The 19,747-nt window shown below is 33.8% G+C and overlaps 1 protein-coding gene across 19 annotated transcripts in view; it reads left to right on the forward strand.

Annotated features, from left to right (window-relative positions):
* The window catches only part of ERCC6L2 (ERCC excision repair 6 like 2), a 176,592-nt gene that overhangs the window by 27,170 nt on the left and 129,675 nt on the right, over window positions 1-19,747 (forward strand). For all 19 annotated transcript variants that reach the window (XM_081523003.1, XM_081522914.1, XM_081522967.1 and 16 more), the window contains exons 3-4: window positions 3,817-3,936; window positions 14,949-15,142. In XM_081523003.1, the coding sequence (XP_081379129.1) occupies window positions 3,817-3,936; window positions 14,949-15,142 (314 nt within the window). The remainder of the gene's footprint in view (window positions 1-3,816; window positions 3,937-14,948; window positions 15,143-19,747) is intronic.

The following is a 19,747-nucleotide window of genomic DNA, read 5'->3' on the forward strand; positions in this document are numbered from 1 at the left end:
CCCCATTTAATGCTGTCAATTTTGTCTTTATGTATTTTGAAGCTCTGTTATTAGGTCATAATCTTTATGATCACTTTGTCTTCCTGACCCGTTTATCATTATTAAATGTTTTTATGTTACTGGTAATACTTTTTGAAAACTACTTTATGTGATATTTTGATAACTACTTCAGTATTCTTATGCTTAATATTTGAATGGTTTGTCTTTTCCTAAGCCTTTATTTCAAGCTATCTGTGTCTTTATATTTAAAATATGTCTCATAGATAAATCTTTTATCTATTCTGGCAATCTCTGATATTTAATTGGACAGTTTAGTTCATTTACATTTGGTGTAATTTCTGTTATGTTTCAATTTGGGTATATTGTTTTGTTATTTGTTTTCTGTTTTAACAGACTGCTTTCTCTTTTAATTGTTCTCCTTTCCTGCCTTATTTTGGGTTGACAGGGTATTTTTTGAAATTCCATTTTAATTCTTCTATTGACTGTTAACTGTACTTCTTTGCATTATTTTTTGATGTTTGCTCTAGTAATAAAGATACACAGTCCTGATGTTTCATAATGTGCTTAAAGCTAATAACGTATCACTTCATGTAAAATGTAAGTATCTTGTAATGAAATAGGTTGTCCTATTTTTATTTATTTTTATTTTAAGGAAACTAAGAGGAAAGCTAAGTGTAATACCTAAGATACTACTTAATACCTATGTAATATCTAAATTTTGAAGGTTAAACCAGCATTACATATTCAGAATCAACCCAAGATGATTTTGGTATATATTTCTTTTTTACATTTCTGTGTTCCATTTACTAATATTTAAGAGTTTTGCTCCTATGTGAGTGTGAGAAATTGGCCTGTAAATTTATGAAACAGTATTTTTGCTAGAATTTCTTATCAAGATTATGTTGTACTCATAAAATGAGTTGAGAACATTTTTCCCTTTCTCTAAAATATGGAGGAGTTTGTTTAAGACTGGCATTATATCTCTCTGAAGCATTGGTAGACTTTATCCCTGGTTATTTGATCCTTAGTTTTCTTTGTGGAAGGTTTGTAATTATGTATTTAGATTTCTTTAATAGTTATTTGAGTATGTAAAATTTCTGTTTCTTGTTTCATTGTTGTTAAGTTCTGGTTTTCTATTTCACCTAAAATTTCACAGGTATTGGCATAACATTGTTTATTGTGTACTATACCTATTTTTTTGTGTGTTTGCCTATTCTCTTAGTTTCTCTTTTTCCTTTTATAAATTTTCTAGGGAGTTATCACTTTAAAAAATCTTTTCAGAGTATGATCATTTGGCTTTGTCAATCCTTTTTATTTTATGCTTTTTCATGTTTTATAATTCTATTTTTGAGTATTTAAGTTTTCTTAAAATTTAAATAAAATTTTAATTAAAATAAATTCTGTTATTTAAAAAAATTTTTCAGATCTATGGTTAGATATTTTATTAACAACTCCTCTTATGTCCTAATGGTGTCCATATGCATTTAAGTCCATAAGGCATGGATTTAAGTGTATTTCATAAGTTTAATATGTGATTATTACACACTGTTATTCATCTTAAATATTTTCTAATCTCTTGTGAATTCTAGTTTAAAATACATTCCTTGCTTTCCAAATATTTGGGGATTTTCTCTTTATATTTTTTAATTTCTTATACTGTGACCAAAGAACATATTCTGTATGATTTTTGTCTATTGGATGGATAAGATTTGTTCTATGACTTTCCATGTCAATTTTGATAAATATTTTATGTGTACTTTAAGTATAAAGTATGTTTTGCTGTAGTTTACCATCGTCTGTCAAACATATATTAGGTCAAGTTTGTTTATCATTTTAGTAATACATTCTGTATCTTTACTGATTATTTTCTCTTATTAAGTTATTTCAAAATCTACCACTGTGCTTATAAATTTCTCTACTTATTTTGTTTCAGTAGATTTTTTTCTTTAATAATTTACATTTCTTATAACTTGAAAATGAAATAATTTTTTTCAATATCATGTCCCTCTGTAGTTTAGTAATGCTTTTTGCCTCAGTCTTATCTGATATTAATATAACTATATTAACTTTCTTTGGTTTTTGTTTGCATGTCTATCTTTTTTCATTTTTTCACTTACAATTTTCTCTATGTCTTAGGTTTTTTGTGTGTAAAGCACACATATTTTATGTTTCTGAAAATCTTTTGTCTTTTAATTAAACTATTTAGTCTACTTCCATGTAATTCACTTTCTAATATATTTAGATTTATTTATTTTAAAATTTTTATTTGATATTGGAGTACAGTTGATTTACAATGTGTTAGTTTCAGGTGTACAGAAAAGTGGTTCAATTATACATATACATATATCCATCTAAATATATTTAGATTTAAAAACCTACTGTTTTACTATATGCTTTTTATTTATTGCATGTCATCTATTCATTTTCCTCCTCTTTTTGTATAGACTGTTCATATTATTCTATTATTCTTCCCACAATAGATTAGTAGTTACACACTGTTGTATTTTTCTCTAGTGATTACCTTCAGTTCAGTTCAGTTCAGTTCAGTCGCTCAGTCGTGTCCGACTCTTTGTGACCCCATGAATTGCAGCACACCAGGCCTCCCTGTCCATCACCAACTCCCGGAGTCTACCCAAACCCATGTCCATCGAGTCAGTGATGCCATCCAACTATCTCATCCTCTGTTGTCCCCTTCTCCTCCTGCCCCCAATCCTTCCCAGCATTAGGGTCTTTTCCAATGAGTCAACTCTTCACATGAGGTGGCCAAAGTATTGGAGTTTCAGCTTCAACATCAGTCCTTCCAATGAACACCCAGGACTGATCTCCTTTAGGATGGACTGGTTGGATCTTCTTGCGGTCCAAGGGATTCTCAAGAGTCTTCTCCAACACCAGAGTTCACAAGCATCAATTCTTCGGTCCTCAGCTTTCTTCACCGTCCAACTCTCACATCCATACATGACTACTGGAAAAACCATAGCCTTGACTAGACGGACCTTTGTTAGCATAGTAATGTCTCTGCTTTTCAGTATGCTATCTAGGTTGGTCATAACCTTCCTTCCAAGGAGTAAGCGTCTTTCAATTTCATGGCTGCAATCACCATCAGCAGTGATTTTGGAGCCCCACAAAATAAAGTCTGACACTGTTTCCACTGTTTCCCCATCTATTTCCCATGAAGTGATGGGACCAGATGCCGTGATCTTAGTTTTCTGAATGTTGAGCTTTAAGCCAACTTTTTCACTTTCCTCTTTCACTTTCATCAAGAGGCTCTTTAGGTCTTCTGCACTTTCTGCCAGATATTGTAATATGCATCCTTGAGTTACCTATATTTATTGGATACAGAAAAATAGACAAACTTATTAACCAAATACTATTCCCTTAAGGAGTTTATTTTCTATAAGGAAAAAAGGAATGTACATAGTTTATTGTAATAGCCAATAATGAAGAGATAGATTCTATGAATAGAAATATGTAAGAAAATAATATGTCAGCTAATGAGACTGAGAAAGAATTTGTAGAGTGCACAGCATTATAAGTCAACTATACTTCAATAAAATATATTTAAAAAATTATCATGGAAGAGATGGCAATGTGAGGATTTTTGTTTTACTGCATTCAATGGTAACTTTTATATTATATATTTGTTTATTAACGCAAATAAAGAAAACCAATACTAGTGGTTCATACTGTTTTTCTTCCTAGCAAATCTATTTGTACACACTCATATTCTCACTAATTGAGTAGCTATTCATGTGACTCGTAAAATTTTGTCCATCACAATGCACAGTGATTAAAACTGTTGGATTTTTTCCTCCCTAGGTTATTTCATTTTTAGCTGCAGTTTTGGATAAAAAGGGAACTCGTGAAGATATTGAAAATAACATGCCAGAGTTTTTACTGAGAAATATGAAGAAGAATTCCCCTTCTACAGCAAAAAAGGTAAGATATGTAGAAATGTAAACTTCCTGAAGCTGGTATTGCATAGCTGTGCAGAAACTTTGAAACATTACAGATTATAGTATAAATTTAAAACAAGAATTTATAGACACTGAAGATTTGTTTTATAAACCTAATTTCTGAAGGATTATCAGTTTCATCCTTAAATTAGTAAATTGGATTTAATTTACTGTCAAAATAGTAAAATATAATTTGTTTTGAATTTTGGGGAGGCTTTCAGTCTTTTGCTTTTCAAGATTTTCAATTAATTTGATTAATTTGTTAAATTTCCATGAATGTGTATATAAAGTTAATTGAAGTCCATTGTATTTTTATTTATTTGAGAATGAAAAACAGACAGTTGTAGATATTTCTAACAAAGGTATGTCCTGATGAAGTTGCTTAGCAAAATAACCACCTTCTGAAAATATGAAACAAATCCTTCCTAAACAAGGACCATTGAAGTTGGAGTCAGAAAATCTAAGATCTAGGCTTGTCTGTCCATGACCATGTGACTGTTAATGCTATTCATAACCATTCTTAAGCTTTCTCCTTTGTAAATACACATTTATGAATATCTTATACATAATTCTTATAAAAAATAAGAGATTTCTTAAAAAAAAATGCAATCCACAAAAAAGGTGTACTGTAGGAATGTGTGTGGCTTCCCAGGTGGCTCAGTGGTAAAGAATCCACCTGCCAGTGTTGGAGACAGGGGAGATACGGGTTCAATCGTTGGGTCAGGAAGATCCCCTGGAGTAGGAAATGGCAACCTGCTCCAGTATTCTTGCCTGGAAAATTCTATAGACGGAGGAGCTCATTGGGCTATAGTCCACAGAGTTGCAAAGAGTTGAACATGACTGTGCAACTGAGTTTGTAAGTGCGCACGCACGCACACACACACACACACACACACACACACACGTATGTGTCTGACTTTTGTCCTCAGCACCCAGGAAACTGGATAAAAATAAAGTTGAAGTGATTTCATGAAATCTTTATCATATTATGGTAATAAACTACTTTCTACAAGTTTAAAAACCGTATCTTTTATATAATTCTCATACATAGGATTTCTGAGAAGGTCAAGTTTACTCTTGTCAATAATTCGGGGCATTTCAGTGTAAAATTTTGAGAAGCACTGGCCTAAGGTATTATTAGTAATAATTATTGTTACTTTAAATTTCCTATTATTTTCAGTAGCATAAACACATTCTTAGTGTCAAATTTAATTTGACCCTAATGAAACATTATAATTCTTAATGTGTTTTAAGTTTTCAAGAGTTCAAGTACTGTTTTTCACTTTGTTTTCAGATAGATTTGAGTACGTTGAACCATCTTTGTATCCTTGGAATAAATCTCACTTGATGGCGTATGATCCTTTTAATGTATTGTTGAATTTAGTTTGCTATATTTCATTGAGTATTTTTTGCATTTATGTTCATTGGACATATTAGCCTGTTTTCCTTTCTTGTGGTATCCTTGTCTGGTTTTGGTTTCAGGATAATGCTGCCTTTGTGAATGAGTTTGGAAGCATCATCTTCTTTTTGTTGTTGTTGTTGGAAGAATTTGCAAAGAACTGGTTTTATTGGGTAGAATTTACCAGTGAAGGTGTTTGGTCCTAGATTTTTGTTTGTTTGGAGGTATTTGGTTACTGATTGAATCTTCATACTAGTAATTCTTCTGTTCAGATTTTCTGTTTCTTCATGATTCAATCTTGGTAGGTTGTATGTTTATAGGAATTTATTTCTACCTACCATTTATTCTGGCTTATTGATTTGTTGGTATATAATTATGCAGAGTAATTTTTATTATTCTTTCTATTTCTGGGTTATTATTTGTAATGTGTCCTTCATTCTAATTATATTTATTTGAATCTTCTCTCTTTTTTCTTAGCCTAGTTAAAGGTGTCAGTTTTGTGTATCTTTAAAAAAAAACAGCTCTTAGTTTTATTCATCTTTTCTATTGTCTACTCTCTATTTCATTTATACTTTCTGATTTTTTAAATTTCTTCCCCTTTAATAACTTTGAGCTTAATTTGTTCTTTTTCTAAATTCTTGAGGTGTAAATTTTAGTTGTTTATATGACATCTTTTTTTTTTAATGTAGGCACTTATCACTGTATACTTCCCTCTCCTAACTCCTTTGTCTGTGTCCCATATGTTTTGGAGTGTTCTAAATCAGTTTTCATTTGTCTTAGGTATTTTTAAATTCATTTTTTATTTCTTCTTCAACCCAGTGGTTGTTGAGCATTTTATTTAATCTCCACTTAGTTGTGAATTTTTTAGTTTTCCCCTTTGATTGATTTTATACCATTGAGGTCAGATAAGATGTTTGATATGATTTTAGTCCTCTTAAGTTTATTAAGATTTGTATTGTGTTCTAACATTTTGTCTATCCTGGAGAATGTTCCATATGTGCTTGAGAAGAATATGTATTCTGCTATTGTTAGATGCATCTTGTATGTGTCACTAGGTCAGTCTGATCCAAGCATAGTTTAAGTTCAGTGTTTATTGATTTCCTCTCTGAGTGATCCATAGTTGAAGGTGAAGTGTTGAAATCGCTTGTTGCTGACCTTTTTTTCTCTTCAGGTCTGTTAATAATTTTCTTTATGTATTTAGATATTCTGATGTTGGGTGTGTAAATATAGTTGTTACATCCTCTTGAATTGACTCTTTGTCAATTCAAGCACTATTCTTACAGTGCTTGGGTTAAAGCCTATTTTGTATGACATAAAAGAGCTACGCCTGCTTTTTTTTGGTTTCCATTTGCATGGAATATCATTTTCCATTCACTCATCTTCAGTCTATATGTGTCTTCAGTCTATATGTGAAGTAAATCTCTTGTAGGCAGTGTATATTTGGGTCTTTTTTTTTTTAATCTAATCAACCACACTGTCTTTTAGTTGGATAATTTAATCTATTTACATTTAACATGCCATTACTTTCCATGACCCAGTCCTTCCAACTGCCTGTTCTTTGTTGAGCTTATATTATTGTTTTATCTTGTTGGTTGTTGGTTGTTGTTGTATTTAGGTTTCTTCTAGGAAAATTCACTTTGTGAGGTTTTTTTGGGGTAGGGAGGAGTTTTCTCTTACATAGGTAAAGGATGAATTCCTCAGGTCCTCAAATATGTCTTCAAAAATGTTATGAAGGGTATTTGGTAGTGCCCTTCCAAGCATTTTACCACTATTAGATATATATTTTTATATTCTTTTGTTTTAATGACATCAATAAATGAATTTAGTTGGTCATTAGAACTGGAATTCTATAAAGAAGGGTTTTGATGAGATTACCAGTGATGTCCTACAATATCCCTCAGAAGCCTGTGTGAGCAAAAATTATAATTTTGTGTGATTTGTGATGAAATTTATGAAAGATAAATTTGTTTTGATTTAAAACTTTGTGCATTTTTAAAAGATAGTCTATGAAATAGCTGGAAGAGAAATAAATTTCCTTGTATTTATTATGCTCATGCCAAAATTGCAGTGGAATCCTGAAAAATTAATGTTAGAACCACTTAAAAAATACCCTTTTAATGAATTTAAATGTTACCAGTTAAGGAGTGATGAGTTTGAGTTATGTATGTGTGTTACACGATGCATCTTATATATATTTTTAACATTTTCAGAGGTGAATAAATCATCTAAGAATGTGATAAATAGAGGTTTTGTGCCAAGAATAAATTCCTAGAGGAAAAGATACAAACTTTGCATTTCAAATAGTAATTCTTGGAATGATTCTTTAGATTTAGGCTGTTAAGATTGAAACTCAGTCTTTATGAAGATGAATCAAATACTACTATCTTGTTTAGTAAAACAATCTTGTATGGTAAAACTTTAGTCATTCTATATAAAGTTCATAATCAAATTAAGGCAGAGAAGGATGATTTTTCTAGCAATCATAATACCAGAATCAGCTGCAATTTCATTGGTGATTAGACAAAAAATTTTTCCAGTATTTTACTTACTATTCACTATTTCTTTAGTTTATTGTCTTGCAAATGATGCTACTTGTTTGATTTTCTGCTATTGCAGTCTTCATATACTTTGGATATTAACCCCTTGTTATATACATGATCTGCAAATATTTTCTTCCATTCAGTAGATTTCATTTTCATTTTGTTGATTTCCTTTGCTGTGCAGATGCTTTTTAGTTTGATGTAGTCCTGCTTTTTTGTTTTTGCTTTTGGTGTTAGTTCAAAAAAATCATTGTCAAGATGTTAAAGAGCTTATAGGCTATGTTTTCTTCAGAAGTTCTATGGTTTCAGGTCTTAGTTTCAAATCTTTAATCCGTTTTGAGTTCATTTTTGTGTGTGGTATAAGATAGTAGCCCAGTTTCATTCTTTTGCATGTGGTATCCAGTTTTTTCAGCACCATTTATTGATTTCTTAACAATATTTATTCGTCCATGAGCATGGATTTTCCTTCCACTTATTTATGACATTAAAAATTTTTTCATCAACGTCTCATAGTTTTCAGTGTACAAGTCTTTTATTTCTTTGTTTAAATTTATTCCTAGTTGTTTTATCCTTTTTGATACAATTATAAATGGGATTGTTTGCTTAATTTCTCTTTCTAATAGTTTGTCGTTAGCATATAAAAACAGAACAGATTTTTGTATTGAATATCCTGTAACTTTGCTCAGTTTTTCTATCAGTTTTTTCAGTTTTCTGGTGGAATGTTTAGGGTTTTCTATGTATTTCTATGTCATTGGCAAATAGCGACAATTTACTTCCTTTCTGGTTTGGATTTTTTTCCCCCCTCTTGCTAGGACTTTCAGTACTATGGAAATAAAAGCTGTAGAATTGGGCATCTCTGTTTTTTTCCTTGTCTTACATACAAAGTTTTCAATTCTCACCATTGAGTATGATTTTAACTGTGTGCTGGTTATATATAGCCATTATTGTGTTGATGTATGTTCCCTCTGTACCAGATTTGTTGAGTTTTTATCATAAATGGATGTTGAATTTCCTCAAATACTTTTTCTGCTCCATTGAGATGACTGTATGATTTTTATTCTTCATTTTGTCACTATGGTGTATCATGTGATTGATTTGCGTATGTTGAATCATCATGTGTGGATCACATTAAACTGTGGAAAATTCTGAAAGAGATGGGAATACCAGACCACCTGACCTACCTCTTCAGAAACCTGTATGCAAGTCAGGAAGCAACAGTTAGAACTGGACATGGAACAACAGACTGGTTCCAAATAGGAAAAGGAGTACATCAAGGCTGTATATTGTCATCCTGCTTATTTAACTTCTATGCAGAGTACATCATGAGAAATACTGGGCTGCAGGAAGCACAAGCTGGAATCAAGATTGCCGGGAGAAATATCAATAACCTCAGAAATGCAAATGACACCACCCTTATGGCAGAAAGTGAAGAAGAAAGAGCCTCTTGATGAAAGTGAAAGAGGAGAGTGAAAAAGTTTGCTTAAAGCTCAACATTCAGAAAACAAAGATCATGGCATCCGGTCTTGTCACTTCATGGCAGATAGATGGAGAAACAGTGGAAACAGTGGAAACAGTGGCTGACTTTATTTTGGGGGTTCCAAAATTACTGCAGATAGTGACTGCAGCCATGAAATTAAAAGACACTTACTCCTTGGAAGGAAAGTTATGACCAACCTAGACAGCATTAAAAAGCAGAGACATTACTTTGTCAACAAAGGTCTATCTAGTCAAGGCTATGATTACTCCAGTAGTCATGTATGGATGTGAGAGTTGGATGGTGAAGAAAGCTGAGTGCCGAAGAATTGATGCTTTTGAACTGTGGTGTTGAAGAAGACTCTTGAGAGTCCCTTGGACTGCAGGGAGATCCAACCAGTCCATCCTAAGGTAGATCAGTCCTGGATGTTCATCAGAAGGACTGATGTTGAAGCTGAAACTCCAATACTTTGGCCACCTGATGCGAAGAGCTGACTCATTTGAAAAGACCCTGATGCTGGGAAAGACTAAAGGTGGGAGGAGAAGGGGATGACAGAGAATGAGATGGCTGGATGGCATCACCAACTCAATGGACATGAGTTTGGGTGAACTCCAGGAGTTGGTGATGGACAGGGAGGCCTGGTGTGCTGTGGTTCATGGGGTCGCAAAGAGTCGGACACGACTGAGCGACTGAACTGAACCGATCCACTTTAAGTTCTCTTTTATTTCTGATTTTATTTGTTTGAGCCTTCTTTCTTTCGTTCTGTTATGTCTAACTAAGGTTTTCTAATTTTTTGTATTTTTTGTTTGTATTGGCAAAGAATCAGCTTTTGGTTTTATTAACCTTGTCTGTTGCCTCGTTAGTCTCTATTTCATTTATTTCCTCTCTGATCTTTATTATTTCCCTCGTTCTAATAACTATGGGCTTCATTTTGTAGTGTGTGTTTTTCTAGTTCCTTAAGGTATAGAGTTTGGTTGCATATTTGAAAATTTTCGTATTTCTTGAGATGGCTTTTTATCACTGAACTTTCCTCATAGAGTTGCTCATAGAATTGAGAAGTCCTCGTATAATTGATGTCTAGTTTCATACCATTGTCGTCAGGAAATGTGTTTGACATGATTTCAACCTTTTTAAATATATTAGGACTTTTTAGTGGCTTAACATATGATCTTTTCTAGAGAATGTCCCATGGGAATTTAAGAATATATTGTGCTGCTTTTGGAATGTTCAGTATGTGAGTTTTAAGTCAGTGTGGTCTGAGTCATTTAAGGTGCCATGTGTATTGTTAGATTTGACTTTCTTAATTCTTAAATATTCTTGATAGTTGATTTACTATTCATTTATTTGATTTATTTATGTTTTCTTCAAAAGTTATAATTTTACTTGTCATTTCCAGCCTCATGTTTTGTTTATTCTGTTTTCGGTCAGTTGAGTCACTCAGTTGTTTCTGACTCTTTGCGACCCCATGGACTGCAGCATGCCAGGCCTCCCAGTCCATCACCAACTCCCCAAATTTACTTAAACTCATGTCCATTGAGTTGGTGATGCCATCCAACCATCTCATTCTCTTGTCGTCCTCTTCTCCTCCCGCCTCAGTCTTTCCCAGCATCAGGGTCTTTTCAAATGAGTTAGTTCTTCGTATCAGCTGGCTAAAGTATTGGAGTTTCAGCTTCAGCATCAGTCCTTCCAATGAATATTCAGGACTGATTCCTTTAGGATGGACTGGTTGGATCTCCTTGCAGTCCAAAGGACTCTCAAGAGGCTTCTCCAACATCACAGTTTAAAAGCATCAATTCTTCGGCTCTCAGCTTTCTTTATAGTCCAACTCTCACATCCATACGTGACTACTGGAAAAACCATAGCTTTGACAGGATGGACCATTGTTGGCAAAGTAATGTCTCTGCTTTTTAATATGCTGTCTAGGTTGGCCATAACCTTTCCTCCAAGGAGCAAGCGTCTTTTAATTTCATGGCTGCAGTCACCATGTGCAGTGATTTTGGAACCCCCAAAATAAAGTCAGCCACTGTTTCCACTGTTTCCCCATCTATTTGCCATAAGGTGATGGGACCAGATGCCATAATCTTAGTTTTCTGAATGTTGAGTTTTAAGCCAACTTTTTTACTCTCCTCTTTTACTTTCATTAAGAGGCTCTTTAGTTCTTCTTCACTTTCTGCCATAAGGGTGGGGTCATCTGTATATCTGAGGTTATTGATATTTCTCCCGGCAATCTTGATTCCAGCTTGTGCTTCCTGCAGCCCAGCATTTCTCATGATGTACTCTGTATAGAAGTTAAATAAGTAGGTTGTCAATATACAGCCTTGATGTACTCCTTTTCCTATTTGGAACCAGTCTGTTGTTCCATGTCCAGTTCTAACTGTTGCTTCCTGACCCGCATACAGGTTTCTCAAGAGACAGGACAGGCCGTCTGATATTCTCATCTCTTTAAGAATTTTCCACAGTTTGTTGTTGTTGTGTTTAATTGGAAGTAATTTTACTTGTCATTTCCTTTCTCATGTTTAGTTTATTCTGTTTAATTGGAACAGGTGATATTTATTGTTTTGCCAACCATTGATCTGAACAGTATGAAGTTGATCTGATATCCATCTATAACTTGCCACTTTGTTAGAGTATTTGTCAAATTTTAGTATTACTATTATGCTGCTTTTCTAAAAAGGTTTTGGAGAGGTTCCTGGAGTGGATTCTGAACTTACATTTCCATATATTAAATCACCAGAATATACCAAGGGAAAGATTATGCATAGTTAGCATGTAAATTAATTAGATTTGACATTTTTGAAAGAATTAGGTTATACGCCTTAGAACTTTGAGTTAAATGGTAAAAATTCCAATTTTATGGTCTGTAAGTTCTCTCAATGTAGGTACATTTTATTTTTCATTTTGATGTATCACTTCATCCAGTATGAAATTTTTGCTTTGGCTCTGGTGGTTGGTCATTGTCCTCTGAATATACAGTCCTCTTCCTACCTTGCCATTGACACATGCCCTCATTCATTAATTTATTTATCAACTGAACACCTTTGTTTTCTAAGCACAGCACAAAATACTGTAGTTACAGTGGTAAATATGAAAGTTACGTGTCTCAAGGTCATAGGCTTTCTTATTTAAGATGTGAACATGATGTATTGTTGTTGGTTAAGAGCTTTGGAATTATACAGGCATGGGTTCATCTTGCTACTTAATAACATTGTGGCATTGGGCTTATTATTTAACATCTCTACACCTTAGTTTTATCATCTCTAAAAAGGAAAGATAAAATATTTCTACTTTATAACCTCTTTTATGTAAAATTCTTGAGTTAAGATCTGTCAGCTACTTTGCACTGTCCTTAGCACATAGTAAGTGCTCAGAAATGGTTCTGGTAATTGTTAATACTATAACTACTTCTACCAAAAAAATCATCACACATGAAAAACATCTTTGGGTATTTTGTCACAGTATATAACACATCATTTTTCTAAAGCAATAGTACACAAAGAATGAAACTTTAAAAGCATGTACCCTAATAATTGAACTAAATTTGTTGAAAGAGATAAAAGTAATTTAATATTCTGTAGTTGTACTGTTAAATGTGTCCTCTGTTGATTTCATAATAACTTCGAGTGGGCAAATTTAAATTTTATTTATATTACATTTTAGACCTAGTTTTGTAAAATTGTTTATTGACTTCAGAATAAATGGAGTTGCTTTGTAATTAGTGACTTAGCAGTTGGACAATTCTTTCCATTTTATTGTTTTGGCATCCTTTGCTTAAATAAGGCTTATTAATTTAAGTATTCTTCACAACATGGTAGTAAATACTTCAAGTTATTCTTCTTTTATACTTTATCTGGACTTTGCAAATGGCATAGCTCAGTTCTCTTTCCTCTTTTAGTATTAAAATTAGTTATTGACCCATTTGATTTACTTTTCACAATTTTGAAGATCAGTAATGTCTATAAGGAATGTCTTAATTTTTAAACTTCTGTTGGAATCTTAAAGCTGGTTCTAGAAATCTTTACATTCATTGACACCTTTGGTGAATGACCCCTCAAGTGGAAAACTGCTCAAAGCACTCAGATGGTGTTTGGATAACATTTTCATTGCGTAATATTGAAAATAGGGTAGGAGGAGCTTTTTACCTGTAGCCCCAATTTTTTACTGAAGGAGAAAAATGGAATTCATAGAGTGAATTCCAAGTAGAAGACAAAACTATTTGAGGATTAATCTTCTGTTCTTTTTCATTTTTCTGTTTCTAAAACAAAGTCACAGACTTGATATCTTACAGTTGATAAATGGCCCAGCTGAAATGCTTCATAGAAGAGAGTGTAGGATTTAGAGTAGTAGTTTATTTTTTGTTAAACTGAAAATTTGCAGTATGTTTAATTAGTTCATCTTTATCAGTAGGACCAAGTATAAAACTTTAGGAAAGAAACTTACTTAAACTCTATTAAAGATAATAGCTCAGAAACAGTGGTAACAGTAAGAGATAAAAACATTAGAAATTAAAATGGTTGATGACAGCAGGATTTCAGATTGGTATAAGAAAGGTCAGTGAAACCCCAAAACATTTATTTGAAGACTAAACAGATATATGTTGTTACTCTCAATGGGTTAGGACTTACATGAGTTAAGAGAGAACAGGAAGAGATTAAGTAGAGAGAGTACGTACTGATAACTACTGAGGATCATTGCTATAAAGAAAGTAAAGTAATGGGTGAGAGTTTGAGAGAGATATAGGTTTAATAGCTTGAGAGAGATGTAGGAAGAATTTTTTTAATTTGTTTTGTTTTATTGAGAACAGTAAATTTGATTTGTTTTATTTATTGAGAAATATTAGAACATGTTTGTTTGTGTTTGTATGTGTTCTGTTAAAAAGCAAAATTTAATCATGTTGGGCAGATTGGAGACAGTTTCTTCAGCATTGACTTCAGGTTGACAGGAAGTAATGGGAGCCACTATGTAAGTTCAGAGTTTGTCTTTAAATAAGGACATGGACAGTACACCCATGGTAATAGATGGGAGGGCAGAGTATATGGAAGTAAATATAGGTAGGTTATTGATCTAGTGGTGAGAGAAGAGGAGGTTTTCTTCTAATTGCTTTAATTTTCCAGGTCATCAACTGATAGTATCTGAAAGAGGAGGGAAAGAAGTGGACTAGGAAAGTGAAACGGAAAGAGAGCTCTGGAAGACCATACGTTTCAAGAAAAAAACCTGGCCTGCTTTGCATATTTCTATTACCAGTGTGGCCCTTGAAGTTAATATTGGGATCGTGATTATACTCTTCTCTGTTTCCGAGAATTATTTTTTTCTTATTCCTCAACTCCTTTTGGGGGGGAAAATAAAAAAATAGCTGTTACTTTGGACAGGGCTGGGTATCTATTTTTTTCTTAATAATAAGAATAACAACAAAGTAATGTTTGATGGTCTTCTAAGTTAGATATATTCAGTTGCCCAATTGTATTTATACTTATTAACTACAGTGTCGAAAAACAAAGAATAGAATAGTTGATATTCTGTTTTAACTTTGGGGTTCTTTTTCATTTAAAAAATTATATCATACATTTTTCTTCTTCTTCTTATAGATGTTCTTAATAGTTGCTCCTCTTTCTGTCCTCTACAACTGGAAGGATGAGCTGGACACCTGGGGATATTTTAGAGTCACTATTTTACATGGTAACAAAAAGGATAGTGAACTGATTCGTGTGAAACAGAGGAAGTGTGAAATTGCTCTAACAACTTATGAAACACTGCGCTTATGTCTGGATGAACTTAACAGGTAATTGGAATAATGGGAGTGATTGCATTAGTATTCTGCTTACATCAGTTGTATTTATCCCTTTGTATTGTGGGGCTTCCCAGGCAGCTCAGTGTTAAAGAATCCGCAGAGTTGAAAGAGACGCAGGTTTGACCCTTGGGTTAGGGAGAAACCCTGGAGGAGGAAATATCAACCCACCCAGTATTCTTGCCAGGATAATCCCAAGGACAGAGGAGCCTGGTGGGCTACAGTCTATGGGATCACAAAGAGTCAGACATGACTGAGCAACTGAACACTTTATATTGTAATTTTTTTAAGCTCTAAATATTCTTTAGCATTATTTAATTTGATTTCAAAGTTATTGAAATAGACAGTTTATAGTAATTAACTCATTTTCTAAGAAGGAAAACCTGAGTCAGGGTTTCTACAGTTCCTTATTTTAATTCCTCTATCACCTCTCCAAGCATTGCCTGTTAATGAATAAGACTTGTCCTAAATCTCATGTACAATGTTTTGTGTGTTTGATGCCTCTAGACTAAAATAGTGAGTTTCATGAATGATTTTACTTATGGGAGTCTGTTGTTAATGTAGAGTGGCAAAAAATACACATACATATTGAGAACCAAGACTACAGGTACCCAAAAGAAATGAACTACATTTTAAGATTTTAGTGGGGAATCTGGATACAGTCAATTACGAAGTCATGTGTGTGCTATGATATGGAATAGAGGATGTTATGGGAGCACATGAGGAGCCTGACTGCTGGAGAATGAGGAGAGTAGTCAAGAGAGCTTCCCAGAGAAGATGACCTATGAGCTTACTGAGGATTGAAAGATGGGTAAGAGTAGGAAAATCAAGCAAGAGGGAACAAACAACATTTGCAGAGCCTTCCTGACAACAAAGATCACAGCACTGTTTAATAAATGAAAGCAGTTCTAATGCTTTGTGCATGTAATGACTATACCTAGAATGGAAAAGGGAAGTGGCCAGGAGACAACACCAGTGTGGTAAGCAAGGAACAGATCGTAAGACTATTTAAGCTTCTTAGAGGATTTTGATCTTTATCCTTAGAACAATAGAGTCTCCCTGAAGTGTTTTCAGGGGATTACTATTATGATAAAAAATTATCAGATTTGCATTTTACAAGTTATCATGTTGCTGTTTGTGCAGAGTAGAGCCAAACTGAATGGTGAAAGTCCAATTAGGAGGCTTGTTATGTCCAAATGGATGTGTTCCAGTCCCAACTCCAAGGACCTTGGAATGTAACTAAAGGTAATTAAGTTAAAATGAAACATTGAGGTGGGGACTGAAGCCAGTGTGACTTATTGTCTTTGGAAGAAGAGAAGGAGATGCCAGGAGCTCATATGCACAGAGGAAATGATACAGGAAGATACAGCAGGAGGGCAGTGGTCTGTAAGCATAGGAGTGAAAAGAAAGTGAAAGTTTCTTAGTCATGTCAGACTCTTTGTGACTCCATGGACTATATAGTCCATGGAATTCTCCAGGGTAGAATATTGGAGTGGGTAGTTGTTGCCTTCTTCAGGGGATCTTCCCAACCCAGGGATTGAACCCAGGTCTCCTGCACTGAAGGCAGATTCTTTACCAGCTGAGCCACCAGGGAAGCCCAAGCATAGGAGAGAGACTTCAATGGAAACCAAACCTGCCAACACTTTGATTTAGGAATTCAAGCCCCCAGAAATGTTGTGTCTGGCATCTTTTGCTCATCATCATGTTTTTGAGAATCTACTGTGTCATTGAATGTATCAGTGATCATTCTGTTTAATGCTGAATTGTATTGCATTTTATAAATATATCACATTTTGTTACCTATTCATTTGAGGGTAGATATTTGGGTTTTCTGGTTTTGGTTATTAAAAGTAAATATTTAAGTAATATTTATGTGTAAGACTTCTTTGACATACATTGTAATTTCTCTTGGGTAAATTCCTGAGAGTGGGATTTCTGGATTATATGGTAAGTATAAGTTTAAATTTGAAGAAACTGAGAAGCCGTTTTTCCAGAGTGGTTGTACCATTTTACTCCAACCAGCAACCTATTAGAGTTCATTTGCTTCATATACTCACCAATATTTGGTATTATCTGTCTTTTTGTTTTTAGTGTGTATAGTGGTATCCCATTACAATATAATTTGCCTTTGTCTGATCTATGTACACTTGAAAAAAGTGTTTGTTCTATAATTGTTGGGTATACTGTTCTATAAATATCAGTAAAGTCAGTTTGGTTAGGTGTTGTTCAAGCACTCTCTGTCTTTACTGATTTTCTTCCCAGTTGGTTTACAGTTTCTGAGAGAGGAATATTGAAATCTTCAATTACAATTATAGATTTGTTTATTTCTCCTTTTATTTCAGTCAGTTTTCAATTCATATATTTTGAAGCTCTGTACTTAGGTACACACATATCGATGATTAGTATTTTTTCCTTATGAATTGACCCTTTTATCATTAACAATGTTCCTTTTATGTCTATAATTGTGAAATTTTCTCTGATGTTAATATAGACAATACAGTGTTATCCTTATATGTTTATCATTTTCCAGCTTTTAATTTTTATCTGTTCTTTAAGGTGAGTCTCTTGTGGTTAGCATATTATCAGGTCTTGCATTTTTATCCATTTGGATAATCTGTGCCTTTTTATTTGGAGTGTTTAGTTCATTTATACTTAATGTGGTAGATTTAGAGCTACCATTTTTGTAAGCTCTAGGATTTTATTTTACGCCATTTACAAACTCATAAATTTGCCTGTTAGTGTTTCCTATATGCTGTCAGAAGGCAGGAACAATCTGAGGCATGAAGTTAAGTAACTTGCACAAGCCTGCAGCAAGTAAGTCGGGGTGAACAGGAGGTTTAAACCTTGACTTTGAATTCAATATGTAAGAGATATTCTACAGTTAGATAAATGTAGTAAGTTTATTTATCTTAGCACCAGTCATATTTCAATATTTGTTTGACTGTCTACCCCTTTAGACTGTGATATCTTTGATACAGGATAATTTCTGTGTTTCAGTGCTTATTACACTTCCAGGCATATAATTGTGTTAGATGGTTATTTTCTGTTTTTGTTATAAATATTAAATAAGAATTCCAAAGTAGAGTTATGTAAATATAAGTCAAGTTTCTGTGTAAAATAAGAAAAATAAAGTGTTTCAGTTTTTGTGGTAGTCAACTTTCCTTTGTTTGAATAGTTTTACTTGACAAATATTCAAAATAATTTATATTCAATCTGAGTAAATACTAAGTAATTTTTGTGAGAACGTTCTAAATGATAGACCAGGATTTATCATAGACAATATACAGAGTAGATAAACACTATAGGAGTGGAGCTGTATCTCTTTTTGTTGTTACTGTTAATGTTTTACTTAATTTTAATGAAAGTTATATATGCATATTATTTCAAGAGCCACATATGAACACAGTTCATTCCTGTCTGCCACAACCATTGCCTTTTCTTCAGAGACGATCACCTTCAATTCTTTTACTTATCTTTTTAGTTTTTACTTCCATATCTCAAAGATCACATTCATGCTGCAACTTAAAACTTATTTCAGTTTTCAGCATCACTTGTTGATTTACTATTATGAAAAATGATGATTTTCTTGTATTTTGCCCTTCTATTGCTTGCTTTATGGTATCCTGGCTGGGATAGTTTGTGTAATAGGAAATAGTACATAGGAGATCCAATAACTTCTTAAACAGACTGTTGAACATGTTGTGGTTGTTCAGTCACTAAGTCATGTCCTGCTCTTTGCAACCCCATGGACTAGAGTGTTCCAGGCTTCCCTGTCCTTTAGTATCTTCCAGAGTTTGCTCAAATTCAGGTCCCGGGAATCAGTGATGCTGTCTAACCATCTCATCCTCTGCTGCCCCTTTTCCTTTTGCCATCAGTCTTTCTCAGCATCAGGGTCTTTTTCAGTGAGTCAGCTCTTCCCGTCAGGTGGCCAAAATATTGGAGCTTCAGCATCATTCCTTCAAATGAATATTCAGGATTAATTTCCTGTAGTATCAACTGGTTTGATTTCCTTGCTGTCCAAGGGACTCTCAGGAGTCTTCTCCAGCACCATGATTCAAAAGCATCAATTCTTCAGTTCTCAGCCTTCTTTATGGTCCAACTCTGACATAGGTACATGACTAATGGAAAAACCATAGCTTTGAATATGGACCTTTGCTGGCAAAGTGATATCTCTGGTTTTAAGTACGCTGTCTAGCTTTGTCATAGCTTTCCTCCCAAGAAGCAAGTGTCTTTTAATTCATGGCTGTAGTCACTGTCCATACAGTGATTTTGGAGCCCAAGAAAATAAAATCTGTCATTTCGTCCACCTTTGCCTCATCTGTTTGCCATGAGGTGGTGGGGCCAGAAGCCATGATTTTAGTTTATTGAATATTTAGTTTTAAGCCAGCTTTTTCACTTTCCTCTTTCACCCTCATCAAAAGGCTTTTTGCTTCCTCATCACTTTCTGCCATTAGAAGGGTTTCATCTGCATATCGAAGGTTATTAATATTTCTCCTGGCAATCTTGATTCCATCTTGTGACTCATCCAGCCCGGCATTTGCTTGATGTACTCTGCATAGAAGTTAAATAAGCAGAGTGACACCATACAGCCTTGTCATA

Source organism: Giraffa tippelskirchi, chromosome 1 (genome assembly GCF_054371585.1).
Source record: "Giraffa tippelskirchi isolate mGirTip1 chromosome 1, T2T-mGirTip1v1.2.pri, whole genome shotgun sequence".
Taxonomy (NCBI): Eukaryota; Metazoa; Chordata; class Mammalia; order Artiodactyla; family Giraffidae; genus Giraffa; species Giraffa tippelskirchi.